The sequence below is a fragment of the Neltuma alba genome, unplaced genomic scaffold (genome assembly GCF_004799145.2).
Source record: "Neltuma alba isolate B1F8T4 unplaced genomic scaffold, ASM479914v2 tig00011142_pilon, whole genome shotgun sequence".
NCBI lineage: Eukaryota > Viridiplantae > Streptophyta > Magnoliopsida > Fabales > Fabaceae > Neltuma > Neltuma alba.
In genome coordinates this window covers 46,033-60,866 of record NW_021635877.1, presented here as the reverse complement: position 1 = coordinate 60,866, position 14,834 = coordinate 46,033, and the positions used below count along the sequence as shown (strand labels likewise).

The 14,834-nt window shown below is 34.9% G+C and overlaps 3 protein-coding genes across 3 annotated transcripts; all 3 read left to right on the top strand.

The window, feature by feature from the left end:
* Nucleotides 1–572: 572 nt before the first annotated feature.
* LOC114761862 (uncharacterized) lies at nucleotides 573–1,190 on the top strand. Its single transcript, XM_028951316.1, has 3 exons — nucleotides 573–667; nucleotides 747–886; nucleotides 1,026–1,190. The coding sequence occupies exons 1-3, from the start codon at nucleotides 635–637 to the stop codon at nucleotides 1,186–1,188; spliced, it is 336 nt and encodes a 111-aa protein (XP_028807149.1). The 5' UTR covers nucleotides 573–634; the 3' UTR covers nucleotides 1,189–1,190.
* Nucleotides 1,191–3,001: 1,811 nt separating this feature from the next.
* Nucleotides 3,002–4,678, top strand: LOC114761867 (histone H3.3). Its single transcript, XM_028951320.1, has 5 exons — nucleotides 3,002–3,088; nucleotides 3,768–3,839; nucleotides 3,935–4,011; nucleotides 4,102–4,192; nucleotides 4,277–4,678. Exons 2-5 carry the CDS (start codon nucleotides 3,768–3,770, stop codon nucleotides 4,445–4,447), a joined length of 411 nt encoding a protein of 136 aa, XP_028807153.1. The 5' UTR covers nucleotides 3,002–3,088; the 3' UTR covers nucleotides 4,448–4,678.
* A 3,619-nt stretch (nucleotides 4,679–8,297) lies between these two features.
* On the top strand, nucleotides 8,298–9,887 carry LOC114761866 (histone H3.3). Its single transcript, XM_028951319.1, has 4 exons — nucleotides 8,298–8,386; nucleotides 8,969–9,117; nucleotides 9,245–9,335; nucleotides 9,420–9,887. The coding sequence occupies exons 2-4, from the start codon at nucleotides 8,969–8,971 to the stop codon at nucleotides 9,588–9,590; spliced, it is 411 nt and encodes a 136-aa protein (XP_028807152.1). The 5' UTR covers nucleotides 8,298–8,386; the 3' UTR covers nucleotides 9,591–9,887.
* The last annotated feature ends 4,947 nt before the right edge of the window (nucleotides 9,888–14,834 follow it).

The window sequence follows — 14,834 nt, the reverse complement described above, 5'->3', positions numbered from 1 at the left end:
TTTTTCTTACCGGGACCTATGAGTAATTTCCCCTCTCCAACAGACAATAAAATTTGTATTTTTTTTTCCTGCCTATGATCAGGTTTTGTCTTAGCATTTCAAAGGAAAAATGCCATGTTGATTTGCATAGATTTTTCTCTCAGTAGAGTTAGAGGAGCGAAATAGACAGATACTTGAGTTAAATGTTTTAGTGTAAATTCCTGGCTAAGTTTAGTGTAAATTCCTGGCTAAGTTACAACTGCTAGAATGTCAAAGCAGCATCTTTGTGGATTAGGGATGAGGAATGCTTTTGACGCTATCTTGATGGAGCTAGTACATCTTGAACATTGAATTAGACTATTTTGTGTGTCTTGAGTCCTGATGTATTGTTGGGGTGTGGGTGTGCATGCATGGGCATCTCGAGACCTGATTTATTGTTGGTCCTTTGTGTATTTCTGTAGGAGAATCCTTTACAGAGTTATCCTGATAGACATAATTGATTGCAGGTTTTACGTGGTGCAGAAAGGGGGGAGACAGCTGCTCTTTTTTCTTTCACCTTTATTGCCAGTTTTCAAGAATCCATCTGATGTGCATTTGCATAACGGAAGCCAGTTTTACGTTCTTCTTGACTGCTCCTCTGTCAGCATTTTGCCAGATGGTTGGCCTGTCCCCGAGTGAGGTTGACAAGGTTGGTTGATCTGAGTAGTCCTTGATGTCTCTTAGCGCACCTTGATTCTTGGCATACTCATTGTTGTGTTTAACATTAGGATGTCTATAATCAAGCGGAGACCATTCTTGCTAATGCCTTTGCTGAGTGGGAAATAATTCTATGCTCATCAACCACTAACTTGGATTTAGTATGGGCTCAAATGATAACCGATCCATTTTTGCGGCGGCTCATTTTAAGGTATCTTGGTTTTAGCTTCTGGTGGATCAGTGGGTTTTTTTTTAAAAAAAAATAAATAATTTGAATTTTTGCAAAACTTCAATTTTGACTATTTTATGTGCGGGTGAACCAACTTCTGTGTGATGTGTATTATCTACAGATTCATCTTCTGCCGGTCAGCAATCTCTTTTTACTGCCCACCTGAAGAAAGTGAGCAGTGTATGCCGCTCTGCTTGCCTCACCTGCCCCACATCTGTTGCACCGGCTTCTGGAGCCGTTCGTACTGCCGTTGTTCAGATTGCTACGCACTTCGTAGTGGCTGACTCCTTTCACACTTTAGTGATACCTAATATTAGAAAGAAGTTAAAAAAATTCATGCTTTGGGCAGGGGCCGAGGATTCTCAGCTTGACAGGAAAGTTGACAAAAATACCGGTGGACTTTTATAGTCATCATCACAGGAAGTCCTTGGTGGGGCTTTGGCTGGCACTATATGGACCAAATTTGTTGGTTATAGGTGCCTCTGCTTGGTCTATTGCCATGATTCAAGTTCGATTCCTCTGCTCCATTGGTCTATGCTGTATTTGTTGGTTGTTTATACTTTTGTTCTTATAGTTGGTCCTCGGGTCAGTGCCTGATGAGTATTTTTTGGTGTTTGGGCGTGGCAAGCTAATATTTAGTTTCAAATTATATTGTATCTGTTCATATCAATGTAAAAGAGGAGTCAGGAAAGTTTTATTTCCCCCCCTTTTCGAGCAGAATCGGACGGCACAGAAATAAACATTGAAGAAAGAAGGAAATGCAGTGATGAATTTCAAGGTGGCATTGGATGGTAAAAGATGCCTCTGATGATGTAATTGTTGTCAGAATATTTTGACTATTTATTTTCGTTTAAAAAATGCAATATAAAGTGGCAAAATTTCTAGACATAGATCGAGTTTCGTTTGTATGGAGTCCAAGAAATAAATATGAATAGTATAATTTCATCTAAATTTCGCATATACATATTGATTAATGATATTGATGAAGATTTATATTGAGGTTGAACTGGGTCGTTGTTAATTAATTGCTTCTTCTTCTTACAGTTAAGGTTAAGATGCAAGTATTTTCTCGGGTTCATTAAGTATTTTGGCGCTTTGATACTGGATGTACTAGATAATATTTCTGGGTGTTAGACGCACTTAAAAATATTTTAAGTTATTAGATGTATTAAAAAATATTTTAAGGTGTTGGCGTATTTAAAAAATATTTTAATTAAATACTTTAAAATACTGAATGTATGATAAAATATTTTAAAGTATTGAATTTATCCTAATTCTTTGATAATCTCGGTATAATGGGAAGTGAGGAATTTCTTGCAGCCTGTACTTTCACTTTATGGTGCACAATTAGGCAGTGATATGGCACTTCTTTGTTTGGAATTACTTTTAAAAAGTACTAATAAGCACACTTATCTAAGTAAAATAAAACCATTGTCGTATGCTTATATGATATTTTCAAAATTATAATTGAAAACTACTTCTGCTATTCCACCAAACAGGCTCTTGAATGGCAAACATTCGCCTTTTTGTTTTTGCTTTTAGCTTTTAGCTTTTAGATGAACTGGGTTAACCAATGCTCCTAAATGTCAGAACCAATTTACATGCATTCAATGCACTTTTCCTGTTTTGGGCTTATGGGCCTCGTGTCTGAGCCAGCCCAATGAAAAACAGAAGAAGGAAAATAAGAAAAGGAAAAACGCAATACGATGTTGGAGGCGCATGCTGGAAAAAATTCCTGACGTGCTGGCCTTTTAGAAGCGCCCACTGTAAGTTACGCTAATTAAAAAGTCAATGCAGCGTTATTTCATACCACCCCTCGCTTGTTTTACGGAGCAAGGCGAGATTATTATAATCATATTTTTACCAATTCTAACGGTGACGAGGGAAGCAACCAATGGGGAGCGAGCAATGATAAATCACGATCCGTGTCTTATCTCTGTAATGAAATCGCAGCCGTTTATCTAGCTCCAGAAAACACAGCGAAGCACTGTAGCGACCGTCCGATTCTTGCCAAAGGAAACACACGGATACTGATTTCTACCCGTCCGATCATTTCGTGTCCCCTTTATCACACGCTATTTATAGCTCATCGGTTGGAGCCCGTTGGAAACTTTTGATTCTTCTCACGCAGATTCAGCGAGGGACGCAGGAAGGAAGAGACAAGGAAGACGCTTGTTGCACGAGGTGAGATTATTTCTGCAGTTGAGGAATTTAGGGTTTAAGGTTGTCGTTGTTTGGCAACAATTTTAGGAGTTTCCTTTTCCTTGCAATCTACTGTTAAGTAGCTCGATTCTTGGATTACGTTGAAGAGATCCGCGCGCGGATGTTGAGTAGATTAGATCATTTAGTTGAACGGTGGAATTTTCTTCGCTCAATCGCTCTTCTTTTCATATCTTACTAGTGTGCGTGCCTTAGAATTATGCACGTTTCTTGTCTTTAGGTCATCTGCACTGAATGAACTTATTCTTTATATATATGTATATATGTATTTAATTCTCCTTCTGGCTTAAGGGAGAAATAGCATTAATCAAGGGTCAAATTTTGACGAGATCCGTCTTACCAATTCGTAATGTGTGATTCTGTGGGCGTGTTTGTGTTTGACGTGGACTTACGATTGCTTTTGTTTATTCCTTCCTGTGATTTTGCCCCGTTCCTTTAAGTTTTTCTTCTCATAGGGTTTAAAATCATGTGATGCATGATTTCTTTGGGGTTTCTGCTTCTGTAGTCTCCCTTGTGGCTGGCTTCTCTTGCATTATTCGTGTTGACTTTTTCCCCCCTTGTAGCTGGAATCTTGAATATTTTATGGATAATTTCGGTTTGAATTTAATTTAGTTTCATAATTTTTTGATCGTATTTCTTCCAGATGGCTCGTACTAAGCAAACTGCTCGTAAGTCTACTGGTGGAAAGGCCCCCAGGAAGCAACTTGCCACCAAGGTTTGTTTACATCGGTATTATTATGTAGAAAATTTCCGATAGGTTTATATGTTGTATTACAGTCTTCTTATCCAATGTATTCATCATGGTTTTAGGCTGCTCGTAAGTCTGCACCAACCACTGGTGGTGTCAAGAAGCCCCATCGTTATCGACCTGGAACAGTTGCTCTTCGGTGGGTGAAGGGAATTTTTTTGGGGTTATGTCGTTTTATTTTAAGTTTGGTATTTTCCAGGGCTGATAATCGTGCTTTTTGTGATGACAGTGAGATTAGGAAATACCAGAAGAGCACTGAGCTTTTGATTAGGAAACTCCCCTTTCAGAGGCTTGTGCGTGAAATTGCTCAAGACTTTAAGGTACGGTGGTTATTTGTTGTTATTGTTCTTTAAATATTTGGCGTCCAGTGAAGATATTGATCGTATTTGGTTCTGTGGTGGCAGACTGACCTTCGTTTCCAGAGCCATGCTGTGCTTGCATTGCAAGAAGCAGCTGAGGCATACCTGGTTGGGCTATTTGAGGACACTAACCTCTGTGCCATTCATGCCAAACGGGTCACAATCATGCCTAAGGATATTCAGCTGGCTAGAAGGATCCGTGGGGAGCGTGCTTGAGTTGTTGTGCTAGTTGTGAAGATAGGATGGCTGCTAAGTGTTTATTCGTCTGTTATATTTGATTGAAACAAATTTTAGCTGTGCCTTACTGCCTTTTGAAGGCATTCACTGTTGGGTTAGATGATTTGTGATAGGCAGATATTGTGTAAAAGATACAATGGTTAAAGGGATCGTGTTTTGCTTAATGTTAGAACTCGGTAGATGTGTTAAAATTGGACTTTCTGGTTCTTATGTGTGCGGCCAAGCTAAATTGTATTTGGTTAACATTTTGTTGCCATCTAATCTTAGTGTAGCTTGTTCCAAACCCACTTTCCAGCAGTAGTTCTATTCTGTACACTACGAATTGATTCTGTTACGCACCTAAAATGGCTTAGAATAAACTACGAATTGTCGTTATTTGTATTATTCGTGGATGAGCGTTTTATAATGGAGCGACAACTCTCGTAGGAGTAATGTGGCCAATGTATATTAGGTGATGGTAACGGTTTGTTCATCGCTGTCACGGTTTGGGGTCGTCCTATCGTCTGTTAGATCAGACGTATCGAATTATGGGGAAGCCAAACCCAGAATTCATTGGCTGGCAGCTAAGGGCTTAGCGCTCGTTATATGTGTTGCGAAGTTTTGGGTGCGAAATCGAGTTGACCTCTTATTTTTTACTTCCGTTTCTTTCGCTCAAATGTGACGACGGATTTGCTGCTTGTAAGACTTAAATTGAGGAAGCCAAATTAATCATTAATCATTTAATTATGACGTCAATCATTTAAAATTAAATAAATGTGACATGATTTTTGAAAATATTTCTTTATAACATCAATACTTTTGAATAATATTATATTATATATTAGTTTGTAAGTTAAATAAATTAGTTAGAAATGAATTAAAATTAGTTTGAAAAAATAATTGATGAGAAAATAGATTGGGGTTTTATATTTATAATTAGATAATTTTCCAACAAGCTGTTAAAACTTAAAAAATGGATTTGACGTATTAAAAGAATTTGGTATATTTTTTATGTGGAAAAGACTAAAATGCCTTTGTAAATTAAAAACAAACCCTAAGCAGCAAATAACACGGCCAATCGAAAGTTCGAAACTAGAAGAGCAAAAATAATCAAAACCACTGTAATCCTCCAGGAAATCAATGGTCCTTAGTATATTATTCGCTTTGTTGCGAAGTAATTTTATTCTAAGAGCCAACAATTCAGTCCAGAATTAATTTAAAAAAGTGTTTGGCAATCCTTAAAGTGTTTTTAATACTTTTTTACAAAACGAAATAAAATTCTTTACATATTTACTTTATAAACTGTAAAAATATTTTTAAAATCAAAGTTTAGTTTCTATCCAAATACTGAACAAATAAGATACAGTGAAACCAGATCCAAAAGCCCAAAAAACATGTGGCCAAGTAGGACTTTGTCAGGACCAAAACAGGAAGATGCATTTCAGGCACGTTGGCTTATAGACTAATTTAAATAAATTAAAAAATTTATTAAGTTAATTATTTAGAATAAATAGATATTTTCTTCCTAAAATATTATTAATAATCATTTTTATGAGTTAGAATTACTATTAGATAAAACTCTAAACATTTGTAATTATTATAAGAACTACCTTAAGAAAAAATAGATAAATATGAAAAATAAATTAGATTGGAGTTTTATATTTAAGACTGAATTAAATTTTAAATTAATTTTATATTAAATACCAAAAATAATATTTAAAATTAAATTAAATATTAAATTAACTTTTATATTAAATAGTTGTACATAGTATTTTGCATGAATTTCCAGATAGCGTAGTCTTTTGCTGGCATTGCAATTTGAATGGCAAATACAAGCTTCACGCATTTATTCGGGCATAACCACAATTGTTAACCCAAAAAATAAAGCACCGTACATTATTACTCAGATGAATATACTGTAAAACCCTTTTATTAGCGGCCTCATTCATTGGTGCCTCCGATTAGGGGTTCAAGGCCGGTCCGTTCCGGTCCGGTCTTATTGGGACGGGACGATCCGTCCCGAAATTTTTGGGACGGGACAAACCGGGACAGGATACGGGGGGGGTCGTCGTCGTCGTCCCGGTTTTTTTTTTAATTTTTTATATAATATCATTTTTTTCATATTTTTTTAAGATTTGACTATTGTATGGAACTATGGATATTTATTTAGAGTTTTTATATTTGTTAATGATTTGAGATTATTGATGATTAGAATTTTTAGTAAGTTTTTATTGTGTTAAAGCTTTTGTTTAGAGTTTTAATGACTATTATATGTAATATTTTGAGCTTTTGTTTAAGAGTGCCCAACAAATAAAAGAGATGTTTTTATAAGATTTAAGCTCAAAAAAATATAATTAAAAATAAGATTTTTTAAAAAAATTAAAAAATTAAAAAATTTAAAAAAAAATTTCAGGACGTCCCGGTCCCGTCCCAGATCTGTCCCGTCCCGACCGGGACCGGGACAACCCCGGGACGGGCCGGGACACGGGACAGAAAATCTGTCCCGTTACTGTTCATCGGGACGGAACCGGGACGGGCCTGTCCCGGTCCCGATCTGTCTTGTGAACACCCCTACCTCCGATAAACCTAATTATCCATATAACTAATACCAACATGATTATGAATATAACAAAAATTAAATCATAAAATTGTTACAAACATTTTATACATCATGAAATCATTGTAATTGTTATTGCTATTTACTGCTATCTTTTGTCTTTAATATAAGACCTGTTTGACTTTTATTTTGGTCATAAATATAGGACCTCAATCTATTTTGTTTATCATATTCATATATTTTTTTAAGTAGTCTTTCTAATACTAATAGTTCTAGCCAACACACTTGATTAGTAAGGATATTTTAGAAAAGACAATATCTATTTATTACAAATAACTAACTTAACTTATTTCCTTAATCTTTTTAAATTAATCAACTAACTTTTATAATTAGGACTAGAGGTAGTATCACATAGGTAGAGTTATTCTGTGGATTATGTAAACAATTCTTTTATAGTAGATAATATTATCTCTCATCACCATAATCATTCAATAGTTTTAATTAAAAAAATAAACTCACCCCAAATTGGATATATTTATAATTTATTGAGTTAGACACTGGTATTTATAACTTAAGCTAAAGTATATGTTTAATCCTCTAACTTTATGTAAAGTTTCAGTTTGATTCCTTAACTTTAAAAATATACTTTTAGTCCTTTAATTCTCAAAATTAATAATTTTAAATGATGATTTTTGTAACAATTATGTTGTTTTGAATATTAAACTTAATATCTTAATATTTAGTAATTTATCAGTATTCAAAAGCTCAATATCATTATTTTTTATTAATAATTTTAGGATTCAGGACTACTTTTTAAAGTTTATCAGTTTACTTTTTAAAGTTAAAAAAACAAAATGAAACCTTGTGTAAAGTTAAATGACTAAAAATATATTTTACCTATAATTTATTATAAATTTCGAATATTGTAATTTTCCATTAGTTCCAAATCTTTTTTGTAATTTTTTGCTACCGATAGATATGTGGATGTATAATGTATTGAAATTGCGGATCGTAGATAAATATATACAATAACGATAAAAAGGTCACGGCCAAATAATAATAATAATTTTTCCGACTCTAAAAAGTGTCACTAGAATAACCAATAAGAAGCGAGTAATCCTAAATCACGATCCGCGTCTTATCTCTTTAATGAAATCGCAGCCGTTAATTTAGCCCCAGAAAACACAGAAGAGCACTGTAGTTACCGTCGGATTCTTGATAAATAAAACACACGGATAATGATTTTTATCCGTCCGATCATTCTATTGCCCTTGTTAACACGCTATTAATACCCTGCAGCTACACGGCCGTTGGAAACTTTTGATTTTTCTCATACCGACTCAGCAAAGAAGGAGGAGAGAGAGAGGGTAAGCGCGCTCGAGGTAAGATTTCTTTTGGGATTAAGGAAATTAGGGTTTAGAATTGGCGTTTGTATTAGTTATAATCTTGAGTTCCTTTTTGTTGAAATTGAATCTTTAATAATCTGGTTTCGGAATTACTGTGAAGAAGTCGGCGTACGTGTTTCGAGGAGGTTCTATGAATTTCTTCTCCAATCTCTTCTCATGTCATCGTCTTCTTCGTAGATGTTCCTAGAAATTTTGTGGTTTGCTTGCTATGTTGGTCTGGTCGTTGACTCAGTTATGAGATCCGTCTAATTAACCTGTGTTCGGTAATTGGGCGCGCGACTTTGTGTTTGATTTAGACTTACGATTGGTCGGGTCCATGCCTTGTGGTTATCGTTTCGCTTCTCATTCGTCCCTTCTTCTCTTCTATTAGTGCTTCAGTCGTATGATTGCTCCATCATTTGTTCTTTGGTTAGGCTTCAAGCATTAATTTTCGGGTTTCTTTGCTGTGTTGATTGCTTCATTTTTGTTGAATGGAATATCATCTCTTTATTCTAATGGGTTGTTGTTCATTGTTATTAGCGTAACAATTCGATGATTTCATTGCTCTAATTTATATAGATGGCCCGTACGAAGCAAACTGCTCGCAAGTCAACCGGTGGAAAAGCGCCCCGGAAGCAACTTGCTACCAAAGCTGCCCGTAAGTCGGCACCGACCACTGGTGGTGTGAAGAAGCCTCACCGTTATCGCCCTGGAACAGTTGCTCTTCGGTGAGTTGTTCGTGGATACATGTGTTTCGTCATGCGAGAGCACGCGCACACATGATGAGTGAAGCTGTTTGTTGTTATACTAGGTTTGTTTTGTATGTGTCTGAATTTTTCTTTTTTGTGATGACAGTGAGATTAGGAAGTACCAGAAAAGTACTGAGCTTTTGATCAGGAAACTCCCTTTCCAGAGGCTTGTTCGTGAAATTGCTCAAGACTTCAAGGTATCGTGAATATTTCTCGTTGGCATTCCTAAGATGTTATCTCTTCTTGGAAGATATTGACAGTTCCGCGTTCTGCGATGGCAGACTGACCTCCGTTTCCAGAGCCATGCGGTGCTTGCATTGCAAGAAGCAGCTGAGGCTTACCTAGTTGGGCTTTTTGAGGACACTAACCTTTGTGCCATCCATGCCAAACGTGTCACAATTATGCCTAAGGATATCCAGCTGGCTAGAAGGATTCGTGGGGAACGTGCTTGAATTGTTCTGTATCTTTCTGGGAAGGGAGGATGGCTGCTGTTAAGAGTTTATTATTCAGTTTTATTTCATTTAGAAACAAATTTTAGTTGTCTTCTTAGATTAATTATGATAGGCAAATACTATGGAACAGATGTGCCGTTTAAATGATTGTGTTTTGGTTTTAGAATTGGGTAAATGTGTCAAGCTTGCAATGTCTAGCTCTTATTCTTGTGCGCGGCCACGCTAATTTGTATTTGGCTAACATTTTGTTGCCATTAAATATAAGTGTAGTTCGTCCTAAAGTTTTCGCCCATGATATTTGGCCAGTTCTTCACCTTGCCACGTACTTGTCAGGCTTGGTTACAATGTAGATTGTGAATTGTTGCGCACTTGTGAATTCCTGTGCATCGCGATCAAATTGCCTTTGGTTTTTGATTTGTTAAGCTCGGGCGTGTGTAAGTAAGAATGTTGTCTAATGTGAGGGGATGTAACTGTTGTATGTTTGTGCGTTCCTTAAAAGACGCTTATGAATCTCTAAATAATGTCAGGTCTGCTTCAGTTAACCAAAAAGCGTTAAACGTTAGGTAGTCCGATGGGAATTAATTGCACGGCGCTCTTCCGAGTTCAACCTCAGGATCGCCTCGTTATTGGGCATTAGTTGAGTGAACACGGTTTGCTTGATGTTTTACATTCGCGTCTCTTGATGATGCTTATGTTTGAAGTCTGGACGATGGGAGAGGGCTTTGAGGATGCTTATTTTCACGGCACCATCATTTGTGGGGTTTTAATTTTCCTGCGTAGTCCTCGGATATTAACATCCTTTTCCAAGTTGGATCTTTGGTGTTTTCAAAATTAATGTTGGTAGTGAAAAGGGAAGGTCGAAGAAAAATGAATGGCTTCTCAAAAGGGAAGAAGCTAGATATTGTCACCAGTAAGTGAAAACCAAAGGCATGAGTTTGATTGTCAGGTGGCATTGGGGGAATTTTGATGAATATGGTGTTAACGAAGAAAGGAACAAAAGCCAAATGCGATGGGAGCAAACTGTTAAAAAAGGAAAAACAGTAGTATCTTCCATCTTGGTTAAAGAAACGAGATCAACTACACGGCAAATGTCCTATGCTTCTATTAAAAACAGTGACAAATTACGGCCCAGGAATTTGCCTCAATTCGCCTCTAGGGTTTCCCTCTTGGGAATCAAATCAAAATGGAACGCATCATAGAATTAAAGTTATATATAAGAAGAAAATCACTTACATCATTTATCATTCATTTGAGGTAAATCTAGTAGGAAGTAAATGTTTTCGCCCCTCGTTTTCCCCTCCAGGCCATAATATTATCTCATCTCATCATGTCGCGGCTGTTGCTTTTAATAAAATTCATAAACCAATCGTGCATTTTCTGTTTTATTCTGATTCTTTCAATAGGATATTGAGATTATTTGACTCATTTTCTTAGGACTCCTTTTGGTTGATGAATATTGAATGTGACATTTTTAACCCCATCCATTTAATCATAGCCTCCCCATTCTCATCGCAAGGAGACAAGACAGCCATTATGCGTTCCAGCAACTTCTCCAAATCCTCAACCTTCCATCTTACCGCATCAGATGAGTCCTGGCTTTTTTGCCAGGATACTATAAACAGTACAAGATATTATCGAAATGCTACATGGTGGGAAGTATTTCCAGAAATATGTCACTGGAAGTCGTTCACGGTGAGAATGATTTTAAATTTCTAGAGAAGTCGTTCACGCCAAGAACAGCTTTGGGAATGTGACATTACAAAAATTGGAAGTCGTTCACCGCGTAAACAACTTCAGTTTTGTCCTCATTCAAAAAGTGCTCCAGCGTGCCTTCTCCTGATATTTCCATCACTTGTATTGTAGCTTGGTCAAATCAATCTATAAGATTCGCCATGTGTTGTTTGTTCGGTCCTCTCAGCTTGTGAAGGCATAGTGTAAAGCTGAAACTTGAAGTGATAAAAGAAGAAAAAGGGTATGTGGGAGTAATAAGTGCATGGTTCATATAATTGTTGCATGGTCTATATAATTGTTGCATGCTCCGATTTTTTTCACTATGGTTGCTTTCTTTCCTCATTCCACTCTTTCCTCTTCCTTAGTCCATTCTTCCTCTTCCATAGATATTGGCCATTTCTTCTTCTTTCTCAGTTGTTTCCTTCCTCTTCCAGTAAGATATTGGTGGTGTGTGCTGTATTGTGGTGTACTGCATTTTATTCCAACTTGAAGGTTGATTATTGATCTGATTAAGGTGCATTCTCTTACTTAATTTCTTTTTTAATTTTTATAGCAACGTTAGTATATTTAGTTAGGAATTTTTTGATATGTTGAGTTTGTTATTAAAGGTGAAGACATGTTGCTAATTTTCTTATAATAAAGAATAGAGTAGTACTAGTTAAGTATATTATATTACGTAATTGTATTCACAGTAGATATAACAAGTTAACAACCTAAAAAGAAACTAACTCTAATGTGTTTAATGGACCTGCAATAATTTTCATGAAAATGCAGAGAGGGCATACCTTTAACCAGAAAATATATATATATAAATATATATATCCATTAACATTATGGATGAAAATATGAAAATTGAAATGTTGCAGACGACGTTTTTTTGGCTAACTACGTAGTTAATATTTGGTTTTTGTAATAAAGGATTAAAAGGGGACGGGTATAAATGATTTGGAAGAAAAAAGTAATTAAAATATAAATCTTTTAAGACTCAATTCTTTTAGAGCAAATTCCCAAATTAAAAGTTCATTAATAAAAAAATCATGATATTAAAATTACATTTTATTTATGTTTTGACGATGTTGAAATCCAAAAGGGCAATAATATTAAATATATAATAGTTATTAAAAAGAAATAAATATTCCCTCAGAATTCATGTATTTTAAAAAATAATGCTAATTTATATTAGTTAAATTTCTTTAGCTAAAAATATGAAATATTGATTTTTTTTAATAAAAGAATGCATGTTTCATGTTCTTCTTGAAAGGCTTTGAATATATTTAAGGGTTAAGGTGCACCCAGCATCCCCAAATATTTTGCCAGGTGCACCCAGTGGCCTAAAGTAATTTATGGTGCAATTTTGCCCTCAAAGTAATTAAAATGGTGCACCGGTATCCCATGCTAACAGATCTGTTACTTTGACCTTTAAATTGATGAGTCAGCACAAGTTTGACCAAAATAATCTGACGTGGCATGTCTAATAAGCAGGTGATGTGGAATTTTTTTGGGGTTAAGGTGCATTCAGCACCCCCAAGTATTTTTCCAGGTGCACCCAGTGACCTAAAGTAATTTATGGTGCAATTTTGCCATCAAAGTAATTAAAATGGTGCACCAGTATCCTATGCTAACAGATCTGTTACTTTGACTGTGAAATTGATGAGTCAGCACAAGTTTGACCAAAATAATCTGATCTAGCATGTCTAATAAGCAGGTGACATGGCTTTTCTTGTTAATTCCATTGTTTTGTCTGAATATTACTCCTTTGGTCCTATTTATAAGGCACTTCTAGGATTTTCACACAGACCAAGGAAAACCTTAAATTTCATTAACTCTCATTTAAATTTTAATAACTTTTCAACTTTATCCCTATTTAATATACATTATACCTCATATAAACAAAGTCAATACAATAATAAATGAGGGGTAAATTTGTACATTCGTACAAAAAATTTCTCTCAGTGCCTTATAAATAGGACCAAAAAATATCTTCTCTCTCTACCCTATAAATAGGACCAGAGGAGTATCTCTGAAAAAATTTCTTGCTCTGAAAAAAATTCCAAGACCCGAAGAGAGCATTTATTGAACAGAGAAAACAAAGCAGTGGCAGACGAAAAAATTCCACATCACCTACTTATTAGACATGCCAGGTCAGATTATTTTGGTCAAACTTGTGCTGACTCATCAATTTCATAGTCAAAGTAACAGATCTGTTAGCATAGGATACCGGTGCACCATTTTAATTACTTTGAGGGCAAAATTGTACCATAAATTATTTTAGGCCACTGGGTGCACCTGGAAAAATACTTGGGGGTGCTGGATACACCTTAACCCTGAAAAAATTCCACATCACCTGCTTATTAGACATGCCACGTCAGATTATTTTGGTCAAACTTGTGCTGACTCATCAATTTAACGGTCAAAGTAATAGATCTGTTAGCATGGGATACCGGTGCACCATTTTAATTACTTTGAGGGCAAAATTGCACCATAAATTACTTTAGGCCACTGGGTGCACTTGGCAAAATACTTGGGGGTGTTGGATGCATCTTAACCCTATATTTAATTATGAAGGTTTTTTTTTACCTTATATTTATGTGGACTTGAGAACTTTATTCAGTATTTTTTTCTTTTTGTTATTATATCATTAATTTTAGGATATTTAATATATTATACATGTAATTTCTTGTATTACATTTCATTTGGAAGCTATTAATTGTTTTATTAATAAAAATAAATTGATATGTAGTAGTATATGTAGCATATGTCTATATGTATAGTATAATATTTAGAATATAGGTGTGTGTAGATATTTTGAAAAAATCAATTTCAAAAATTATATATTTGTATTATTTTTAATCATTATTTTTATTATCCTATAAATAATAGAACATAGGCTGAAAAATGAAATATATTCATTATAGGGAGTATCCTGGCACAGAAAATTTGTAAACAAAGATAAATAAATGATTAAATTTAATTAGGAATCATTTTTCTATGATATTAACATTGTGGTGAGACCATTTTGTGTATTTCTATGATATGATTTTTTTTTTTTTGGAAAAAAAGTAAAGGGATTGTGGAGTTAATTTATTTTCACAATTTAATTTTGATTGATTAATAATTATAACGTACTCCCTCTGTTCCTTATTATAAGAGACATTTGATACTTATGGCATGTTCCTATATATAAAAGACGCTTAAAAATTATCTCTACTTTTTTATGTTGATTTCCTATTTTACCCATATTTATTGTTTCCAACTCACACTCTCTCTCCCTCCCACTTCTTTTTCTTTTAATAATTTAATTGTTCTCTCTCATGCTTTCTCTTCTTATTAATGAGGGTATTTTTAGAAAAAAAATTGTACCTTTTACATATTGATTGTTCTTAACTAATTTTAACTGTTTTTTTATCAAGGTAATTCGGTTATTTGTCTCTTATAATAAGGAATAGAGGGAGTAATATTCAGGGAGTAGAATGGATCATAGGAAGAAGTTCGTGTGTGTATTTGCAAATGGAC